The sequence below is a fragment of the Rhagoletis pomonella genome, unplaced genomic scaffold (genome assembly GCF_013731165.1).
Source record: "Rhagoletis pomonella isolate Grant_MI unplaced genomic scaffold, Rhpom_1.0 Rhpom_scaffold_00003, whole genome shotgun sequence".
NCBI classification, from domain to species: domain Eukaryota; kingdom Metazoa; phylum Arthropoda; class Insecta; order Diptera; family Tephritidae; genus Rhagoletis; species Rhagoletis pomonella.
This window is the reverse complement of record NW_023458557.1, coordinates 79,341,252-79,364,362: the sequence shown is the minus strand read 5'-3', so window position 1 is coordinate 79,364,362 and position 23,111 is coordinate 79,341,252. Positions and strand designations below refer to the sequence as shown.

Below are 23,111 nucleotides of genomic sequence, written 5' to 3'. Positions count from 1 at the left end.
TTGTGGGTTGAACCGGCCTTGAATCCAGGCTCTGTGGAATGGTAGCGCGCACTGCTAACCACTACGCCACAACGGCCGCATCTTATGGTCTGATTATGGCAACTTAACGTAACTTACGTATCTCACTTAAAAATTCTGTTAAATGGATGTTGCTTATAATTGAACAGCCGAAACTTAACGTAACTTAATGCCACGTCGAAATCTACTTCATTTTGATTCTCTAAGTGCAACATTCCGTTAAGTTAAGTTAAGTTGCCATAATCAGGCTTTTACTTTACTTTACTAAACTTAACATAACTTAATTTTTTTTTACTTTACTTTACTCTACTTTAATTTCCAATCCCAATCACACAGAATTTGACACAATTTAAAAATTGTTAAAATGTTCAATACATACCTTATTATTTAACTTGGTGCCGTTCCAAATATACAAAATTCCTCCATCACTTAAGCAGCTGAAGGCCCTGGCTGCTACATCTATAATTGGTTATTCATTTAGTTAATACACTTTTTATTTATTTTTACTTAACTTTACTCAACTTTAATTTACTTTACTTTGTTTTACTTTATTCTACTTTATTTTCTTCACATTAGATACTCTACTCGGCTTAACTTACCTTAACTTAACTATACTTTACATTACTTACTTTACTTTACTTACTTTACTTTACTTTACTTTAATTAACGTAACCTAACATAACTTAACTTAACTTAACTTAAAGCAACATAACATAGTGTAACATCTTAACTTAACTTAATTGAACTTAAACATAAAATAGCATACCAAATGTAAAATTAAATGTGCCCTTATTAAATTTCAATCTTTCGCTTATTGGTTCTTGGTTCGAAAAGTGTTGAGCCAGCTCCAAAAATAACATTTCAGCTCTTCCGAGTTCGTAATGTTTCTACAAAAATTCTATTACATACATAATTACGTAGGAGATTTCTATCACAATATTTTCCCACTCTGTAGCGTTGGTTGTTTGTTGCACAGAGCGTTGAACTTTTAAGCCACTGCAATTGCATTGCATTGTTGTAATAATAATTCCAATACTTACATATGTATGTCGTCTCTTCACTATGCACCACGAGGCAAAAACACATGCATACATATTTTCGGCATCCGCTATTACAATAATAACAATAAAGGACTGCATTAGTGAATTGCGTTTTCTTGTTGCTCCATTTTGTAGCTGTTTGACGTTTTTAATTTTTAATTCGAGTTGCCTTACTGGCTTACCTTAACATTTCATTTCCAAGCAGCAATGCATTCGGAAATGTTTTAACACAAATTATCCTCATGCCCATATGCTTACTTGTTTTCTTGGTATTTGCACCCGGTCACACCGTAATACCACTCAGCACAAAACATGAAAAGAATAACAAAGTAACTTGTGCATCAACAATAGCAAACGACAATGACACGCCGACACCAACCCGAAGTCACAAGCAACTGTTTGTCTTTCAATCATACCAGACAGCAAATGCATGTGTGTGCATACATACATACATATTTACGTATGTCTATTGCCGTTTATCAATGCACACATTAGGGTGTATTACATAGATAATTAGGCTGAAAGAAGATAGTCTTTTCACCTCCCTTTTATTAGCTCGCGATGTAACTATGTAATATTAATGCGCCTAAAAGATGCAGCGATTTCTATTCCCAAGCTACATACTTTATGACAATACGAATGGAAATATAATAGCGAGGTTTTAGTTTTTTAAACTATAACTTTATTTCATATTAGTCGCTTTTTTTTAGCTAAACTGTTTCAGTGACAATCTGGGGTTATCCAACAAAAGCTCGTAAGCTGCAGTAAAGATATGCCCAGGTTCAATATTGGGGTTAGCCTCAGGGTACTCAACATTGTGCTAGTATCTCCTCAGTAAAGGCAACCGCGGCGTACTATCCTGGTGGCATTGAAAAGGGATTAAAGTCTTTATTTCTGGCTCTAGCTCACTCCATACTATATCACGGCGGCGTATATTTCTTTTAAACAAAAATGTGGCCTTAAGGGCCTCTCCGCGGATTAAGAAATTGGGCGACGATAGGTTTGGCAATGCTACCAGAGCAGTTAATAGGTAAAGCTCCCTTAGAGGAGCTATTTAGGAACATACCTAAATGCTATACTTCCTAAGAAATCTTAACAGTGAGTCTTTTAAGGGCCGTCTAACCTTCTCCCTTCCAGTGAAGAGCCTAACACCAGTTTTGGTTGGGTTAGCGGACAGCCCATCCAAGTATCAATCAGGACATATTGCGTTTGTCTCGCCATATATACGTATGTAGCTCCCTTAGCAAAATTCGATTTCCCTATTTGAGAAACTTGCGGCGATTTGCAACAAAAAGTATATCCTAAAAATTTTACTTTCAGTTTTTCACAAATTTTGAATTTTTATTTTCCAGTATATTTATGTCCAAATCCAATATATCGATCTTTAAAAAATGCAAAAAATCTTCTGTTTAAACTTAGTAAAAATTTTTCTTACAAGTATCCCGTACGATATATCATTGAGTAAGCTCATATAAAATTTTCATACAGAATTTTTAAAAAACTCAGGTTTTCACAAATTTTACTTTAATATGTTTGTACAAAATATGTTGTTTACAAAATTTAGTTCTATTTAGTCAAATATCTTTATTTTCTTCCCTTTTCTCTCCTGCTTCGTAAGCTTCCAAAATACAACCATGAGCTAAGTTGGCGTCGAAATGAGCTGCCAACTTTTACTATTTCATTGCAGCCCTAATGTAGATTTGCACATATGTACATCTTTTCTTCCTTTGCTAATTCTCCTGATTATAGAAAGGCATGTAAAGCAAACCAACAACAGTAAACACATACATATAGGTTTATGTGTAGTGGAGTCAATAAGAGTAACCACAACAGTGGGATAAACAAACTCACAGACATACTCTGTAATTATATACATATGTACATAAGTGTGTCTTTAAACAAACAAACACAGCATTTATGTATGTGTTTTAGACACATACATACATACATAGGAATGCATGCAGTATTTTCATTCATTTTCCTCAACTACCCACACTTATGTCTGTCATTTTGAAATTTCCTCACTTTTATTTAAATTTTCTCATTTAACATACAGATATCTATTCCGATGGGACTGCCAATTTGCTCTGGTAGATTTCTGGTGTACGTATTTTCGTTTGAATTTGAACACAGAATTTTAACAGCATTCCCTAAAATGCTCACTTTTAATTGAAGCGCATTTGTTAAATGCAAGTTGAACATTTTTGTTAGTTTATGATTGCTTATTTACTCGTAGTCTACTTGCTACAGAATTCTACGAATTTTCCATACATACATATTTATTTAATTTGGAATTTCTTATGTGCATAAATAAACATTAGATTTTTCGACATACATACATACATACATATGTGTGTAGAAGTCGTCTACGTAAGCTGGCATGCAGATGTGTGTCAACAATGCAACTCAGACAGGTTTTATCGTAAACAATAATTTATGTACTCATATGGCATTTATTGTTAAAATATTGTAGCATTTAGTCGTTTTAAATTGGTGAACGCTTGCAGACAGTAGACAGTAGTTTTATTGAATTTAATTAGTTGAGGACATTATAAATATTTGTTCTAACAACTCTAAATATAATCGCTTGCCGATATTGTACAATAATTTATATTATTTAATTTAGATAAAATGTGAAAGAACTTCAAAATCATCACACACACAGCGTTCAAAAATTAATTCGAATAGGATTTTCTCCATAGAATCAGAGTCTAACATTTAAAACACTTATTAATAGCCCAAAAATTACTTTCATCTACGTGCTTCCATCCTGGATAGATATGGATGTTAAGAACAGTACAGAAGTTGCCATTAGCTGATCACCGAAGTTTTCTTTGTCCACAACTTCCAAATGCACTATGAAATGGACAGAATGCAACAGAATCTGCCATCTTCTCTCAGAAACTGTTTTTAAGAAAGGCTTCTAATCTAGCAGATTACTGCGCCGCGGGGTTTAGGCTGAGTTACGAAGCTGGCAAGCTGCTATCGATGCCATTGAGTCGATAAACACTAACCGTATATGCCTATAGGAAGATCCCTTATAACTCTGCGTTAGTATTTACTAAATCTTTACTGAGTCCCTGTACACAGTGGTACTTTGGGAAATGAGGATGCGCACGAGTTTACAAGAGTAGGTTCAAAGGAAGCAAAATCCGTTGCGATTTATTTTTTCACGTGTCGAAGCAATACAATAATCGCCTTCCAGGAAACCCTGTCGCCTTATTGTACTTTCCTTCCTGCTTCTCTCTTAAGGCGCGTTGTGTCACATGGCCGGACTTTTGCCGGTGGTTTGGGTAGAAAATGTCTACGGTTCAAAATTCTGTTTTCAGAACACTGCATTGCGAAATTTTGGGGTTGTGTAAACGCATCAATAATTTGAAAGGCGAGTTTGTTTATGCGAAAGCTCAACTCGCGAAAATTCAAAATGGCCAAAAATACCCCAAAAAATAATAGCTGTAAAAGCAAATAGAAAAGTTAAGAGAATAATGAAAATAAAAACTGTAATTAAGTCCTATTTATATCTTTTCTAAAAAGCATTGCTAAACATTTGATTGCACACTAACTTCTTTTGCTTATTATTTTTTATTTAAAAACAGAATAAGATCGCTTTATTTTCGGTATTTAAAAAAAAATCGTAATTTTGGTCACAAATAGTTTTGAATCCATAATTTTACTTTCCATAATTTTATGCTTACGTACATCATTTTGTTTTTACAGAATTTTGGAATCCAGAATTTACACGACACGAAATAATTTTAATTGAAAGATTTTTGAAAAACAGAATTTACTACCGCTCCGCTACAAACTATCCCATTGTGCCCAATATATCTTTGCGAATTTGCTTTCCGCTGACATTGGAATTGCTACCAACAGCAGATGGACTAGGCTGCATCCATCTCGCTGGTAATGACGATACTTAGGGCATTTATCCAGCACTTTTTATGCGAGCGGTCCGCACTCTCCAGCAGCACATGTTTAAATGAAATCCTTCCACACTTTCTATTAGTGTCCACTGACCTGCCGATTAAATCGTTCTATTATTATTCAATGGATTTTTTATTTTTTTTTTTGCCTGAGTGTTGAGTATGGTGGACCAAAATTTGTTTCGTAGAAAAAAGCAAGATACCCCCATAATTGGTTCTAATACCAGAAAAAGTAAATATGTGCATACGTTTTTTTTTTATTTTCGAAATTTTAATTAATATTAATTTCACAGAAGGGTAACTTTGGGGAGAGAGTCCTTTTTAAATTCTAGCACATAGTTAATTGTTAATTTTTTTAATGAACTCGATTTTGTAAAATGAAAATTTTACATTTGCATTTTACACGGAAAAATTGAGGTGCTCGGTGGCACGTGTAAATATTAAAATTTTTGAGAATAAAAAAAAAACATGTTTACTTTCTTTTTGGCACGAAAAAAATCCTACACTGAGGGAAAAAAATATTAAAATCAAATAGAAACGTAATTGATCTTACTATAAACGTCAGCGAAAGTACTGTATATTGGTAAATATTCAATTCAATTACGCGCATATTAAAATGACCGCGTTCGTACTGAAAAAGCATCCGTGAAGTTAATAATCAAGACAAAAACTAAAAAAAAATTTAATTTGCATGTTGCCTGCAGTGGAATTCGAACCCGACCATCTCCGGATATCAACAATTTGTGGCAAGCATCTTTGCGCACTCAGGTACACCCAGGCATATAGATTTGCTTTCAAATGTTGAATATCCATCAACACCACAGCACGCGCTTTGTACGGATAAACATGTATGTACTATGTATGTATGTGTGTGATGTCACCGCTATCAGAGCGGCGCCCTGCATGCTTGGGGTGCACTAACATATACATACTCAGATGTGAACGGTCAAATACGTGCGTAATAAATTTTGTATGAAAATATTATTTTTAAATACGAACATTTTTAAACGATAATCAAATATAAAGTATTCATTTTTACTATGCATTATTTCCCTCAGTGTACAATGCATTCTAGAGCCACCCTAGTGTTAAGTGATATTCCACACAAAGTTTTGCTTCTATTATTTTACTTTTGTTTTCAACACAATGCAATGTCAATCGGTGTCCGTATTTCATGTAGAATTGTTTTCCCATTTCTGGTTTGTGTGCAAAAAAAAAAACTTCCGGGTTGTGGTATAGTTGAGGGAAACTTTACGGAATCACAGAAAGTGGCACATGTGTATAAATTGTATAAAATTTGAATTTGATTTGGCAGACAGGTTGCAAAACTTTCTCCGATTCACACCTCTCCTTCATTGCTCGCATCTTTTCTCACATCTTTTCTTGCCTCTTTCCCTAATTAATTTTCTTGTTTTCGCTGCTTCGGTTTTTCTAATTTCTAACAGTTGCTAGATCACTATATTTCTTGTGGCACAAAGTTATACGTACCTTGCTTTTATTTGTTCTGCTGGCGTCAGTGCGTATGAGTAACAATTTATATCTTTATACATACGCTATACATATGTATGTATGTAGGTACATATGTGTGTCGCCATAGGCCTTTAGGGAGATATAACATTTACAATCACTATTTTGCTTGTTTGTTGCCTACGCACTTTTGCACTGAGTGCATGCGTGTGAAATGATTCTCGTGCTACACTTTATGGTGCAAGTCATGCAGCGCCACTCTAGACCCACTCTGCCGCATACGTACATTTAACGCGTCAGTTGTTTTAATTATGTATGTCTTATAAAGAGCAATGAGTCCACAGATCACCTTAGGCACACCGGCTGACTTAGTCAACTATGTAAATCAAAAATGTACTTAAGCGCGTTGCTAGAAGATTTATGTACATACATACAAACATATGTATATGTATTTATTTACCTATACATCTACGCTTTATGGCTTTGTTAATGTTTTCAATTTCTTTTCTCTATTTTATTTTTTATTTATTTGCCAATTTGTAACTTGTCTGACACGTGATCATTTTGCTCTGCACAGGCAATGTGCCAATTAGTCGGAGCAATCGGATTTTATTTGAACATTTAATTACATTGACACTTGCAGGGATTTGAACACCCATGAAGTGAGTAGAAGAGAGAGAGAGAGAGTGTCGAAATCAACGGGGAAATTTGATACATCAGCAAATATTACACGTAGATGCCTACATATTAGTACTTTTATTTACTTCCCTAAAGTTGTGCTTACTTTATCTGTGTGTGTGTGTGTGTGTGTATCGGCGATTAATCTGCCTACAAGTGCTCACTGCTAACTAAGCTTAACTTGTCTCGTCGTGGTTTGACATGTCTTTGATAGCCACAAATTAACTGACAAAAAAATAACATTAAAGCCACGTAAAGTTAGACAAATTAAATGGTGATTAAGAGGCGATTTAGTTGAGGGTAGCAATTTGTGCGCCACCGCATTGACGAGTGCAAGTAAACAAGTAGAAAGTTTACTGGTAGGAAGGTGCACAAAATACTATACATATCAGATGTGTCACCACACATTAGGGTGATTTACTCGGCTTTTCCAAACAGTTTTCCACCGGTTTCTTCAGATATCTATAGGCAGTTATTTTGAGATCTTGAGTTTTTTACAGTCAATATAACACTTAGGGTGGCAAAAATTCCACACTGGAAACTCAGAAAACTATTTTATTCAAAATAAGAAAATGTTTCATCTCACAGTGGGGCAGGAAGTATTTTTAATTAATTAAAAATTATTAGGAAATACCGCTTCAATGGCACTAGCACTGACGCACAAATGGACAAATGTATAAAAGTGCAAAAAAGTGGTAGTAACTAATTTGTTGAAACTTTACTCCTACAAGGATTACTTCGCGGCGATTAAAAAAATTAAATCGGTTTGTTTGTACCGGCTACGAATCTCCCAAAATCCGGGTTTTTAGGATGGGTTATCAATCCGCTTTTTAAGAAGTTGGTAACCGGTACTAAAATTTCGGGTTTTTCGAAATTGGTAAACGGTAAAAAAAAAGCGACTTAATTTTTGAAATATCTATAATAAAAGAAATGGGCATTATTCATTACTCGGCTTTTATCAAATTTGGCAACCGGTCCAAAAACCGGGTTTTTCGAAATAAGTAGTCGGTACAAAAACACCGAACTACCATGCAGTAGTCCTTGTTGGAGTAATGTTTCAACAAATTTCTACCACTTCTTGCATATTTCTACATTTGTCGATTTCTGCGTCAGTGTTAATAGAAGCGATGCGATATTTTACGATAGTTTTTAATTGATTTAAGATATTGCCTGTCAAATTTAGAGATACAACATTATCCAATTTTGATTGAAATAGTTTTGTGAACAGCGTAGTATGATTTTTATCCTATGTGGAATTTTTTCCAAGTGCAGCTACATATAGAGCCAGAATGACTGTACTATTTTCGAATATCGAATAAACTGGATTTTTTTGTTATCGAGCAAACTGGCATTGTTCATTTCATGCACATCTCAACCTCTAAATAAAAAAAAAGTTTTGAGTTTTACGAAGTTTTCCTGGCTTATTCCTGTTTTGAGTTTTACGAAGTTTCCCTGGCTTATTCCTGTTTAACGCTTTCCGGTCAAATCCGTCCCTGATGAATATAAACATTTTTCCTCTTAATTACAAGGTTCATAGAGCCTCATAATACCAAAAGTAAAAAAAAAAAAATATTCAAAAATTGTTTTGGGTAGCTATTAGGGCTACCTCAAATTTGTGTAATATATTGTACAAAAGTCCGCAAACGAGTAAAAGCACTGAAGAAAACTCAATAAATATTTCACAAGGTTTGACGGAATAAAACTTTTAAATATTTCATTGAAAATGAACTTATGCACAAAGAAATTTATGACACATATAAGCAAGAGGATTGTCTTTATGAAACGTTTCTGGGCTAAGGGGTAAATTAGACGAAAAAAACCAAGAAAATTCCATAGAGATTTCTTTTTAATTTCATGTGTAAATTCTTCTTGATTTTATTTGTAATAAAATTGACAATGAATTGAAGGTTGTATTTTTCCATGTTTTCTCAATAGATGCTGTAGCCTAACGGGTGCGACTACGACTGCCGACTTTTTGGACGTGGGTGCAAATACTGTGGAACGAACCTAGTTTCTTATTTTTTTATTTTTTTTATTTTTTATTCTTTTTACTATTATTATTTTTTATTTTATATACATATATGTATGTATGTATATTGATTTATTTTTATTTTTTTTTTTATCTCAATTTTGTGTTTACGTTCTCGCTGCTAATGCTTACGGGAAATTTTAACAAGCCAATGTAATAGTGCTTCATGAAAATTACTTCTTAATTGTATGTGATGTATTCTTGAATTTATTGAAAAGTTTTCTTCTTACTTTCATGTGATGACTTCTTGAATTTATTTATATTAGATTCATATCAATCAATAGAACACCATCGGCTAGATGACCACCGTAGCCGGGTAGGTAGAGCTATAAATTGCCATTCAGAAGGTCACGGGTTCGAAGACGGGTCGGCGTGAACCTTTTTTAATTTCTATTTTAAAAAATTTAATTAGACAACCTTATAGAAACCAAAAGATTTCTTTTTGGTTTTGTTAAAAGGATTTGCCCTCTGGAAGCATGAGGAATATCTTCTTAACAAAAAACCGCAGAGATATCTTATTAGTTTTGTTCCATTTTATTAGGTGCTTTTTTCTCTGTGTGTATGTACAAAATAATTGATCTTACTGCTGATATGTTGGTATGAATATTTTATATCTTTTTTTTAGTATCTTTGGTTAAGATTTACATTAAAAATTTAAAATTTTCTCCATGAGAAAAGAATTATATAAAGAAATTTTGAAAAATTTCAGATACAATTACAATATAAAATATAAATGACCCGTTTTATAATATTATAAATCCGAAAGGGAGTTTGTTTATTTGTTACGCTTTCACGCTTTAACTACACAACCGATTCCCATTAAATTTTGTACACTGGTGCCATTTAGCCCAACTAAAAATATAGGATAGATTTGATCTCGATTATGCGAGGGGACGTGGCACCTCCCATCAAAGGAATTTTCATACTGCATATCATATCTCAGAAAATATTTTTGATGGAGTACAGGAACTTGGTATATATGTATATATATATGAATGCATATAAAATCAATTCCATACTCACGGAAGAGGGCTGCCTTCTGTTTAAATAATCAAATTCGACTTGAATTAAGGGAATTATTTATTTGAAAATTATATTAAAGAAGAAAATATTTTGGAAAGGCTTGCCACTTGTTCGAAAAGCCAAATTTAAATTAATTAATAGCAAGCTATCTGAAATATTTATATTTGGGTATCAAATGAAAGATAGCTAAGAAACCTTCAGAGTGAACATTTAAAATATTACTGAAGTATTTTTCAAGCGTTGCCACCCGTTTAAAAATTAAATTAATTTAATTTAAATGAATTACTACAATATGAGTATCAATCGAAAGGTTCCTGATAAGGGTTTTAGTTCTAAACTACATGTAGGAGAGTTGCCACCTATTTAAAAAATCAAATTTTTCTTGAATTAAAGGCATTTAATAATTGGAATATGTATCACAATATGGACGTCAGCCAAGAGGGATTTAATAGGGTTTTAATAGGAAAATATTTCGAAGGAGGTTGCCACCTGTTTTAAAAGTCGAGTCAGCGAAGCGGGTGCAAAATTTCCCTATGTAATAAATTGTAACAAAACTACGCAATAAGTAGTACATTGCTCAATTAATTTACTATATTTAGACTTTGTCCATACATTTGAGTTTCCCCAAATGCTCTTATTTAACTAATGTTAAGAAAAAGTTTCACCTAGTTTCCTTCCACAAATCTTATGGCATTTCAAAATAATTAGAAGTTTTTAATAAGCAAACTTAAAATTTTGCATAGTCAAAAGCTTTACACTAACCGACAACCGCTGACTGCTGGCTGCTGACCGCCGAGTGGCGAGTCATGACCTGAACGAAGTTTACCTTTTCGCTAAAATATTTCTCCTTCTAGCTTCCAGAAATGCAAAATGCACTTACTTCATTGCACTCTTCTCTTGCTCGAAATTTTGCATTTTTAATGAGGCAAGCGTAGGTAAAGTTATACTAAAAAATTAAAAAATCAACTACACTTGCTGAAAATCTTAAGATTTTCAATTCACTACTTTGTATGGCATTTGTTGTTGCCATAGTTATTTCTTATTTAGCTTTTTCTCTTCAAATTTGTTTTTGTGGCCGGCTGCCTCAACACGCACTTGAACTTTCGCCAAGAAGAAGCCAGAAGAAAGCCAACAAATTACATAGATTGCATTCAAAATGCAATAGAATTTAAATGTGAATTTGTTTCTGTTATTCTTGAATTATTTAGTATTTCTTATTTGTATAATAGCTCATTCATTTGTAACTGAATTCTTTGCTAAAGCATAACCGTGCGTAAACTGAAAATAGTTAATGGTAAATGCTTCACAAAAGCCTTTCTATATTTGTTATATTTACTGAATCTTGATCGTTTGTTTTTTTTTCGGTTAACGAAAGTTAAAATAAACCTACAACCTATTAAATGGAATAAGGCTTAAAATTTTCAGGTCAAAGCTTTAGTTGTATGCGTCTGTATAGCCTTTTAAGTTATATAAATAATAAAAATCATAAAATAATCTTTAATTGTGATCAAGAAATTATCAAGAATTAAAAACAAATTATTCTTTTATTGTGAAACTGTACAAACCAACTTTTTTAAGAGATTGAGTCATAATTGAAACCGTGATTTCTCAGTTTGGACCTTCGGTAAAAAATTATTTTTAATTATTGAATGTAAACAACTAAAAAAGTAAAAAAAAATATAGACGTAGTCCGCCTTTTGTTCTTATTTAAACGGTACATAACATTTTTGTGTGAACTCATATTACAAGTGCTATAAGAGGTCAAAAGTCAGATGTTCAAAACAATAAAAGCCTAATATTTCAAGAAATTTTTAAATAAATTTTTAAAAAGTTAGGTTTCGTTGTAAAGGTGATTAAACCCCCTTTCTTCTGAAATGCATATTTTTATACTTCGCATATAAAAATTTTTTATAAAAAAATATTTTAACCAAAAAAGGTACTAATTAATAATACAATTGAATACTTTGCTTAAATAAAGTAGAAAATTAACTTTAATTTTGTATATGAAAAAAATCAAAAAACAAGAAAACTATTTTGAAGCTAACATACTATGTATATACAAAATGCAGTTATGTAATTTTAAAATTAATTTCTTTATTTTATTTGTATTTTTTTCAGAGCAAACCATGACTCTACGATCATGCAGATAAAAATAATGGATACCAAAATGCATTTCTGGGTGATCCTCTTGGTAAGTGTCTCCCTTTATACAAATTATTTAAATATATGTATGTATGTATGTATACACATTTTTACGCTTTTTCACATTTGAAACACAAAAGCATTTACTTACTTCGCGGCTCCCAATAAAATATGCAACAAGGTGTTGGATTGCAAGGAAAATTTGTTAAATTGCTCAGAAATCTGGTACAGTTTCCTACACTTTCTAGCACCACAATTAATTTTATTGTCCATTCAGTGAGTTTAGGAAGCTTAGGCGAATATGAGAGTGGTGTGGCCGAGAAATTTTAAATCAAATCAAATGAATGACGACAACATAAAAAGGACAAATATTTGTTAAAAACTGTGAGATTATTTAGAACCGACGACTAAGTAATAAAAAAAAAAACGCTCATTAATTTTGTGGCAATGCTTTTCCGTGCAAATCTATGTACATAGTTTGTCAACAACTAACAGCTAAAGTTTACAAGCTTATGTATGTATGTATTTGTATTCGTTTTTGTATTCCACGAGCACCAATACGGCAACAAATGACACCCACAACAGCTGTTTTCTTTGGTTTAAAAAAGCTAATCCGTCTTTCTATTTTTCCCAAGCATAAAAAGTATGCCCGTCAGTTTATGTGCTCGCGCATTTTCAGCAGCAAATGTTTACAACTCCATTTACATTCAATAGCTATGCCGACAGTCGTTATGTAGCATTTACCTAGTACTTTTCCTTTCCCCTCCTCTTGACGGTTGGTCATTTTTTCCGCATTCCGTCTACGAGCTTTCAACAGCTTGCGATTAACTAGAACATTCGTTCTGGGTGGATACTCCATTTTTTATTACTAACTCTATGTAAATATTTGTGCTTCTACTGGTTGTAGGTGAAGTTGAGGTTGTATGTACCTACAAACATACATAAATACATACGTATGCAGGTATATAGTTGCTGGCCTTTTGCTCACTTCGGCAGGTTTTTTTTCACCACTTTAGTAGTAATTTGTTCCGCCTGCCGGCAGAGCAAATCGCAATTTGTGTGCCTTCTAAAGCCACATCAACAAACATGGCGGGCAATAAAGCTAAAACGGGAGCAGAAATGGAAAAAAATGGGAAAAAGGTCAGCTTGTAGCAACTTGCTGCTTGCTGAATAAATCAAATCCATCAATTTCCTATGAAAGCAGAATAAATTTATGTATTTGCGATTCCAAAGTAGTAGAAATGCAGCAGCCAACAACAAATCGGTATTCAAAAGCAAATCAAAGTTGGTAATTTGAACAATTTATATACGTATAGTGCTTTACTTAACTATACGACACTCACATATTGACAAGCTTTGACTCTTACTTTTTTACTTTTTATAATTTTTTTAAATAAAACTGTAGTTTACTCTATAAAGAAATGTGTAAAAATCAACAAAGTTTCATTAAAATTTCACTGATTTTATTCAGAGTTACAAAAAAAAAAACAAATTTTTGGATATTGAGTTTTATAGCCCATTAAATTCTGGTGATTCTTTTGATAACAATGTTATTCATTTTCTTCTGCACGAAGTTTAAGAAAGAGCACGAGTTGTGGCACAGTTATGCTAGATAATGAAAAATATTTTCCATCGCGAGATTGTAATTAAATGAAAACTTAAAAAAGATATACCAAAAAAAAGTAAAAATAACAACTCGTACTCATATATCCGTAGTTGTATATCGTCACCTGAAATACAAAAAGACGTAACAAGCATCATCGTTGAAATGCAAAAACTAATACATAACTAATAAAAAATTCAAAATTCACTTTTTGATTTATATGATGCGATTTCATCGAATTGAAACTTCACAGTTATGCTGTATTTGATGCCTACTTTCATTGCCTCTAATAAGAAAGTTCTTTGTGAAAAATTTACCACAAAAACAAAAAACAGTTATGATTTTTTCGAGTGACAATGAAAAAATGAGTAATTTCGCCAAAATAAGTGTTTTAAGGCTAAAATTGTTCAAATACTTGATTTATTTTTTATTGTAACTACTTGTTTCTGGAACTGCATTGATTGAAATATATGCAGGAAGAATGCTTCAGCGTTTTTTCTGGCGGGCGAAGGAAGTGACACTAATAACATAACAACTCCTGAGATTTGCTCACGATATTTTTTTTATATGGAGGAAAATTCACAACACCGTCAATAAAAAAGAAATGCCAAAAATGATTTAGAATTTGTATTTTTTTATGCTAGAATTGAATGGACTATAAAACTGCATACCTAAGAACTTTCTTAAGCTTCTCAATAAAAAGTGTGAAATTTAGATGAAGCTATTGACTATTTTTTTTCAATTTTGTGCAAAGCTTGATACTTCGATTCATACGTTTTTTTTTTTTTTTTGTTACAGAATGAACAATATTTGTATAAAAATAATAATAAGAACAATAAAAAAAATTAAGAGTCAAAACTTGTCAGCACGTTGGTGTCGTATATTATATTTATGATAAGCACTGTACGTATATATGTATACTTGGGCAAAGAATGCAATGTGTGGTGGTGAATTATGGTCATTAACGTCGAGTTGTGCCTAATTGACCTCTACATTCTCTAAGTGGATGTGAGTGATGTGACGGCCGTATGGTTTTATAAGTAAATAATGAGGCATCTTGAGATACTTATGAAGTTCAATAAATTTAAGGAAATAGCGATTGGGTAGTATATGAGAGTGGTTATAGCAGAAACTAGAAGAAAAACACAAAACTTTGAAACCATACATTTATGAGTTTTACAGTATGTTCTCCAAAGAAAATACTTTGTGGTTTAAGATAACCTTATTTTCTCTGACTATTAACACACAACTAAATTTGTTTCCATATATTTAGCCTAGTCTGATGAGGAAATGTGGTGATTTTCAAAATAGCTATCACTTCTACCATTTTTTCACATTATTGTTGCTTTTCCACAATAAGTTTTTCATTAAAAACGGCCTCAAGCTCATTAAAAATTGTTGAATAGCTATACATTTCTGATATGCCCATCGATAACAATTTATAAATTAAGTGTTATTTCTATCCATATATTTATTGATAAAATAATAGATGGATTATTTGTCAATCGTACCGCTATATGGTATCAATTTCATTATCAGTATCTTTTATCTTCGACAACATTATCGAAGTATTTGTCGATAGAAGTTAATTGCTGTATTCTTTTTAAAATTTTCACGTGGTTATGTTACTGTTATCGGGATTTTTTTTCGAGATATTTGTCAATATCATTATTGTTGTATACATATCGTTATCGTATTTGTATATATCGTTATCGAAGTATTCCGGTTGATGTCATAATCTATGTATTAAGTGACCTATCGTTTTTTTCAGTTGTTGTACTTACGGATATTTGTTGATAAAGTAATAGAAGTATTAGCCCTTATACTTACCGATATTTTGTACCGATTTTGGTATCTTTTTCGGTACAATCATGGAGGTATTTATCGATACTAGCTGCCATTTTTTGTTGAATTCTTTGACAATAGGTCTTACGTTTTTGTTATCGTTAAAGAATATATTTGTCAATATCGTTATCGATGTATCTTGATTGACATACCATTTGTTTTACCGATTTTTCAACCTTTGTACTCACGGGCATATTGATTGTCTAGATTCTAGAATATAGGTGCCATTAATTTAATATTTCATGTGTTTATATTACCGTTGTCGAAATTGTCTTGTAGATCTCGCTATCGATGTTCATATTTTTGCTGATGTATTAGATAATGTATTTAGCGATGAACTTACTATCGATTTTTTATTGAATACATTCGATATATCCGCAGATCTCGCTATAGACGTATCTTTTTGGATAAATTATTCAGCGCATTATCTGATATCGTTATGTTATATGGATTTCAATATCTATGTCCTCCTTGAGGCATTTATCGATATAGTTATCGATTTATGTGATAGATTTTCGATTAATTTATTAATCTTCAACGCCATTTGATATCGTTATCAATATCAGTATCCTTTGTCTTGTGCGCCTTTTCTTCTTTCTAAAACTGCCCTTCTATAATTACATAGATAGCACATCGATAACAAGTTGGTTCGGGTCTCGGATTCGCGAAGTTCCCTTATTTCTGAAGATGGTACCGGTTTATCTTCAAACAAAATTTGTCAATAGATGATGGGAATTCCTTCCAAAATACATCAACTGCTCACCTTGTCGCAAGAATGAACCACAAACGACATCTTGTTGATTGTAACAGGACAGTGCAGACTTAATCCTTATCGATATAAATAGCATAGTGGGCAAATTGATGAATTTAAGTATGCCAGAAATGGAATCTAAGGATAACAGCTCATCTGATGTCAAATCCTTCCAAATTTTATCCAAAATATACATAGTGAGTGCGCGATATTTTTGCAGGCAGAATGGGATTCTTGAAGATGATTATGGTTACCTTTATTTTATGTATCTCACGAATAACTCCCGTACATAAATATCACAGTTCTAACCAATTAATCTTGACTATGAATTTCGCTACTAGATATACTGTCCAATAATTTCTCCTGAGGGTCTATTATCGCTTTTCTTCGGATATTTGAAATAATTTCGAAAAACATCTTGTGACATTTTCAATCGTGTGAGCTACATGGAGCTAGACGCATGCAGACGCTATTCATTAGGCTTCTGCATTTTTGAACCACTTTTGATTTAGTTATAAAGGACCAAGGTCAAAATGGCAGCCCGGCTATTTGAAAATCGGGTGACGCGATTTTCGCGAAGATGGCAGGTGTTGGTGTGATTCAATATTGCACCACTTGCAAAGTCAGGTAGATGAAATTATTTTCTTGTCCAAATGGTGTCCAATTAAACCTCTGCTCCAAAGGCTAATGCTCCCTTTGGAATCAGGTGGACACTTCAATTACCAAATATTGGAATTCAGATGCAGACGGGAAAATGCTTCGAACCGCCAATCGAATTCTGGTTCTGGCGGTATGCAGAGATAGAACTTCACTTTGCCCTTTTCCCCATACCACTGTATATGTACTTACATATATGTATTACATATCAGCTGAGACTTTTGATGGATCATTTTTTTCGTTACACCCAAAGTTTTATTTTTAACGCAGTAAGTTTCTGCCCAAAACCTCTCTCTACTTTTATATTAGATTTCCAGTAATTTTTCACCTCCTTGCAATTGCGTTTGCCGTGATTTTATTAATGTCGCGCATAATCGTCAATGCTGCAATTAATTAACCAAGTGTTTACTTTGAAACAGAGTTTAATTATTTGTTGGGGTAAAACTGTTTGCTATTTTCTTTATTTAGACGCAAATACTTAATGAGTTTGCCTCTCGTACCCAATTGTGCAATTATTTTTAAGTGATTTTCGTATTGAAACTTCTCCGCAAAACCTTGCAAACCTAACATTGACTTTTCCTATTGAAAAGATTACTATGACTTTGCTTGCTGCATTCAAGTTTGGGCTTTTAATTCAGAGTGCTGGCTTTTCTTCTTCTTCGATTGCTGACCTTTTGTTGCCCAATCTTTGTTGCATGGCAATTTGTATAATTTTTCGAAATGATAAATTAATTTGGCATCGCAGCTGAAACGGAACGACCCAAGCAAGTATTTGTTCTTCCTTCGCTTGTGAGAAATTCCACTGAAAGATTGGTAAGTTAGCGCTTTGGATGGAACAAAAATCAGCAGTGATCACGCGGCTGTGTCACTGGAGCATGTCGTTTGAGTAGTAAGTCCCTTGGGGCATAGATTAAAGTAACCAAAGTTCTTTTAGAAGCCGGCATGGTAGTAAAATTACAAACGGAAACTCAACTTTTTTCTTACTAAATACCAGCATCAACACTTCCTATAATAACTACCTTCCCGCTAAAATCAGTTGTTTGGTATTTTTTCAGTTTCTCAAAAGTTTTCACATCTGGTCACTCTAATACGCTATGTAACACTCTTTACCACAATTGCCATTTCATTATTCATGTTAGCTCTTGCAAATAACGGCATAAATTACATTCGTCGAAATGTAATGCTTTCACATTTCACATTTCCCTTTTTCATTATTTATTTGCTTTGACTTTTGCTCTTTATTTATGTTTGTACATTTTTATTCATTTTATATTTCGCAATTGACCAGTGTCGGTGATTTTTATTTGAAAATTAAAAGGAAAAATTAATCATTTGGCTTTTGGTGTCAGGATAACGAAGCAAATCCATTTGCTGTAATTAATTCGAGCATTTTTTTCTGACCGCACTATTGCGCACTTAATCCGTTGTGAGTGGTGAAAGCAATACAGAAAAGGTAATAGCCACGAACAATTAATTCAAGTAGTACTTAAAAAGTTTTGTACTATTTAACTATTTCGTGCGTGGCGATTGACGCCAATCAGTAATCAGTCAGATTGTTTTGACAAATATTACTTTTAATTAAAGCAACGTCGGCAGACTCTTATTCGGCTATGATTAATACAAAATAATGATTATACATATTTATTCTAATTACACTGGTCTACAAATTTCAACTTTTTTTCTGCGAATAAGACGGGACCTGGTGTTTCTGAACGTGCTGAACACGAATCCGGGGTCAAAAATGTCCCATCACGTCACGTTTTCGAGAAAAAAGGGGTTGAAACCCCTAAAAACAGCGTTTTTGGCCATTTTCGAAAAATTATAGAGCTGAACCCTGACGTGGTACAAATTTTGCATATATCAGAAATTAAAGGCTAAACCGTGCCCTTTCGAATGAGCCCTATGCCGAATTGATCGCGTGCACCCTTAAAGCAGGGGGTGTATTTGTGTTTAGGGGTGCAGGAAAAATTGATCACAGAAAGAATTTAATCTTAAACGATCATAGAAAATTAATAATGCCAAGGTTTTAACTATATTAAAAGTCGCTGATTACGAATCTGCAGTTAGATTTTAAAAATTTAAGAAATTTATATGGTCGTTTAAGATGAAATTCTTTCTGCGATCAATTTTCCCTGGACTCCTAGACACAAATACACCCCCTGATCTAAGGGTGCATGCGATTAATTCGGCATAGGGCTCATTCGAAAGGGCACGATTTAGCCTTTAATTTCTGACATATACAAAGTTTGTAGCACGTCAGGGTTCAGCTCTACAATGTCCAAAAACGCTGTTTTTAGGGGTTTCAACCCCTTTTTTCTCGAAAACGTGACGTGATGGGAAGTTTTGGACCCCAGATTCGTGTTCAGCACGAAAAATCCGTTCGGAAACACCAGGTCCCGTCTTATTCGCAAAACCCTTGTAGACCAGTGTTATTAATGATTCGAAGTTTTGTTTTGCAATTTAGTTTTTTTTAGCGTGTTGTCCACTGTGAATGCCTTAGTTCTTTTTTTTGCCGAGTTTCTTGCTATCTCAAATGAAATTCACGAATTTCAAGTTCCACCTCCGATATCTCTGCCAAACTATGAGTAAATGTAAATCTCACAAAAGGAATGTCGGCTGTGCTCTTTACAGCTTTTGGTAGCTTTTTAATCACTTTTAAAATTTTGCTTTCTCTTCCACGAAAAACCCAAAATTTTTCGCCGAATGATCACCAACAAAACAAAAAAAAAAAAAACAAATAACTGAAACGGTTTTTAAATTAACAACAAAAACAAACAACTTTTTTGCCCACTAGTGCCTGTTTCACAAAGCCAACTGCTATATGCAAAATTAATTTCAATTACAATTACCTTTAGGCGAGGCCACTTCAAAGCCTTAACTCTAAAGCTGTTAAACAAAACGGATTGATGACAACAACAAAAAAGCTTTGACAACCCCTTGATGGTGCTAAAATAGGGCTGCCAGACGTATTGATTTTGGGAGTAAACGTACTCATTTTTATTGCAATGTACTTACTCAAAAAAAAAAAAAAAATCTGGAAATGTACTTCTTTTTTAATAATGTATTAATTTTTTAACATATACAGGGTGTAAAATAATAAAAGTTGCACAGGTTTTTAAAAAATAATATTGTTCTTTATAGATTTTGCGCAAAAATTAGTTTACTGTTAATTTTCCATAGTGTTTACTTAAATTTTATTAACTAAATTTGAAATTTTCACCTTTATTATTTTTTACCAGCGGTTAACACTTTGAGAGAAAGGCGCAAGCGGCACGCAAATCTTCGTCGGTTACTTTATTATATACAGTGACTCAAAGAAATGACCACTTGTCGATTTCCTTCAAATGTTCGTAATGTTTTTCGAGCTAATTTTTTTTTGTTATTCTTATATAAAATTATATATATCGTCTAAGCTTTAACCAAAACCGTGTAAATCACAGTTTCAAACTTTATACAAAATTTAGGAAAATTCAACAAATTTTCATCAAAATTTCAACTTTTTATTCGCGCCGATTTTTAAGATTTTTTTTGGTGACGGATTTTTGCACTTTTTTCACATAAGTATGAATTTCTTATGAAATAAAACGCGGGAGACCATCAGCAACAAAATTTCTAAATATCCACGCAAGTTTTCGTAATTTACGCTTGCTATATTAAAAAACCCGAAAAAGTCAAAATTCTCAAAATTCAACACGATTTTTTAGCCGTTTGAAACTTGCACTTCATTAGACTGAAATTGCATGGGCTATGAAAGTGGATACCCAAAAATTTTCTAAAAATTTAGAATAAAAAATTTATGTTTTGATGCAAATTTGTTGACTTTTCCTAAATTTTGTATAAAGTTTGAAACTGTGATTTTCACGGTGTTGGTTAAGTCTTAGACGATATTTTTATATAAAAATAACAAAAAAAAATTTAGCTGGAAAAATATAACGAATATTAAAAAAAAAAAAATATGGGATTATACATATATTTACTTTTTGGTAATTTGTAAATTGCACAAAAAAAATTAAAAAAATTAACTCCTTTCTTATATTTGTACTGCTTTTTTTCTATCGAAAATAGAAATGTACTTCTTTCTCCGTTTCAGAATCTGGCAACCCTATGCTAAATGTACGCTGTCATGCCAACCAAATCAAGATTGACAATTACCAAAGCTTTCAACACCTTTTGCAACTTTTATGTAACCACCATGCTTCAGTGATTTCAACCATTTTGACCCAAATTTATTTATTTTTTTTTCATCTTTTTACTCTGCTGCTGATTACGTGTATTTCCGAAGATTTGAATTCAATTGATTCACCGCAGAATATTTTATTGAAATCAATAAATTGTTGTAAATCTACCATTTCTTTTATTCCCCTTTTTTTTATTTTTTATGTTTTTGATTTTTGTTTTTTTGTTTTAGCACCTGACCAGTTCATTTCACTTTTCTTGTCTAACCGACTGACTGTAGGTTAACTTTTTGCTTTTATTCCTTCACTACTTTCTTATCTATGTATTTGCCTTCTTTGAGTTTTTGTTACTTTTTTCTGTATGTATGTATTTTCCTACATAGGTTGCCCACGGTTGTTTGATATCCTTTTTCGTGCAATACGATTCAGCTTTGACTATGTGTAGAAAAGAGATTTAATCTCAAAACCCATCTGTCCAAGTGTGGCTTTTACAAAAAGGGAATCAAGCTTAAGGAGTTTCAATGATGTACTTGTTTTTGTATTTTCGTGAAATAAGGCTCTTAGAAAATAAAAAGTGAAATATTTCCAGAATGTCACTCTTATACTACGTTCAAATTGACGAGCTAAACATGTTAAATGGGCTTAAACCAGTTAAATGAACAAACCATGTTCATAAACAAGTTAAATCGCATGCAATTGTTGTTGGAAAATTGAACCAGTTAAATCATTTAACTCGTTTGAAAACGAATTCAGCGCAGAGTTGTATCAGAAAGCTTTCTGCTCCGGCCAATCAGAAAGCACCAAAAGCTTTCGTTTGACACGCCAACGTTCAAAAAAATTATTTCTGAAAAATATTAAAAATTAAAATTATCAAAAAATATCAAAATTGTATGCATGTCTTCCCGCCAAAACAGAAGCCGAGGCGGTAATTAATTATTTTCCATGAGGTCTCATCGTACGCAGAGATAAATAGTGCATACGAACTAAACATTTTGAAGTCTCTAAGTAATCCGTATGCGTTATTATCATGAAGCAGACATTCGCACAAAGCAAATTGAAACCCAAAAACTTGATTTTGAATATTTTTTTTTTCGAATTTATATTGGTAATTAAACAACCGTCAAAGTTAACTCCAAATGTTCAATTTGAACGATTGTGTTTTCCAAAAAGCTCTTTTTCATTTAACAAGTTAAACGGGGCCAATTTGAACGTAATATTAGGTGAAAAAGGATTTTTTATTTAAATAGCTTATTTCTCCAAAAGTGTTTAAATGGCATATATGGAAAGTCGTTAAACAAAAAGCCTGCGTACTAAGAAAAACCATGACTTGAAACCATGAAAAAAGGCATGAAGAAGGTGGAATAAGCTTTAAAGTTAGCTTTGATGATAAATTAGTTACAAAGTGATATGCAAATATTTAAAAAGCATGCGTTTAGTGTTAAAAATCAGTACAATGCTTATCGGTAAGTATACTTTTTTCAGACAGTTTTAAAACGTACTAGTGTTCGCCCAGCTGTTAAAATTCAACCTCTAAAATTAAGGCGAGTTGAGGTGTGCTGAGCTGAGTCGAGTTGAGCTTAGTTCAGTTAGTTGACGTGAATTGAGCAATGCGTTGAACAACATAACAGTATATAACACAACACAACACAACACAACACAACACAACACAACACAACACAACACAACACAACACAACACAACACAACACAACACAACACAACACAACACAACACAACACAACACAACACAACACAACACAA

At 32.8% G+C, this 23,111-nt stretch overlaps 1 protein-coding gene across 1 annotated transcript in view; it reads left to right on the top strand.

Moving 5' to 3' along the window:
• LOC118735605 (protein madd-4) overlaps window positions 1-23,111 on the top strand; it is a gene marked incomplete in the record, with an annotated part of 164,615 nt that overhangs the window by 13,295 nt on the left and 128,209 nt on the right. Inside the window, 1 exon segment of the mRNA XM_036465453.1 lies at window positions 12,297-12,369. Coding sequence (XP_036321346.1) covers window positions 12,319-12,369 — 51 coding nt within the window.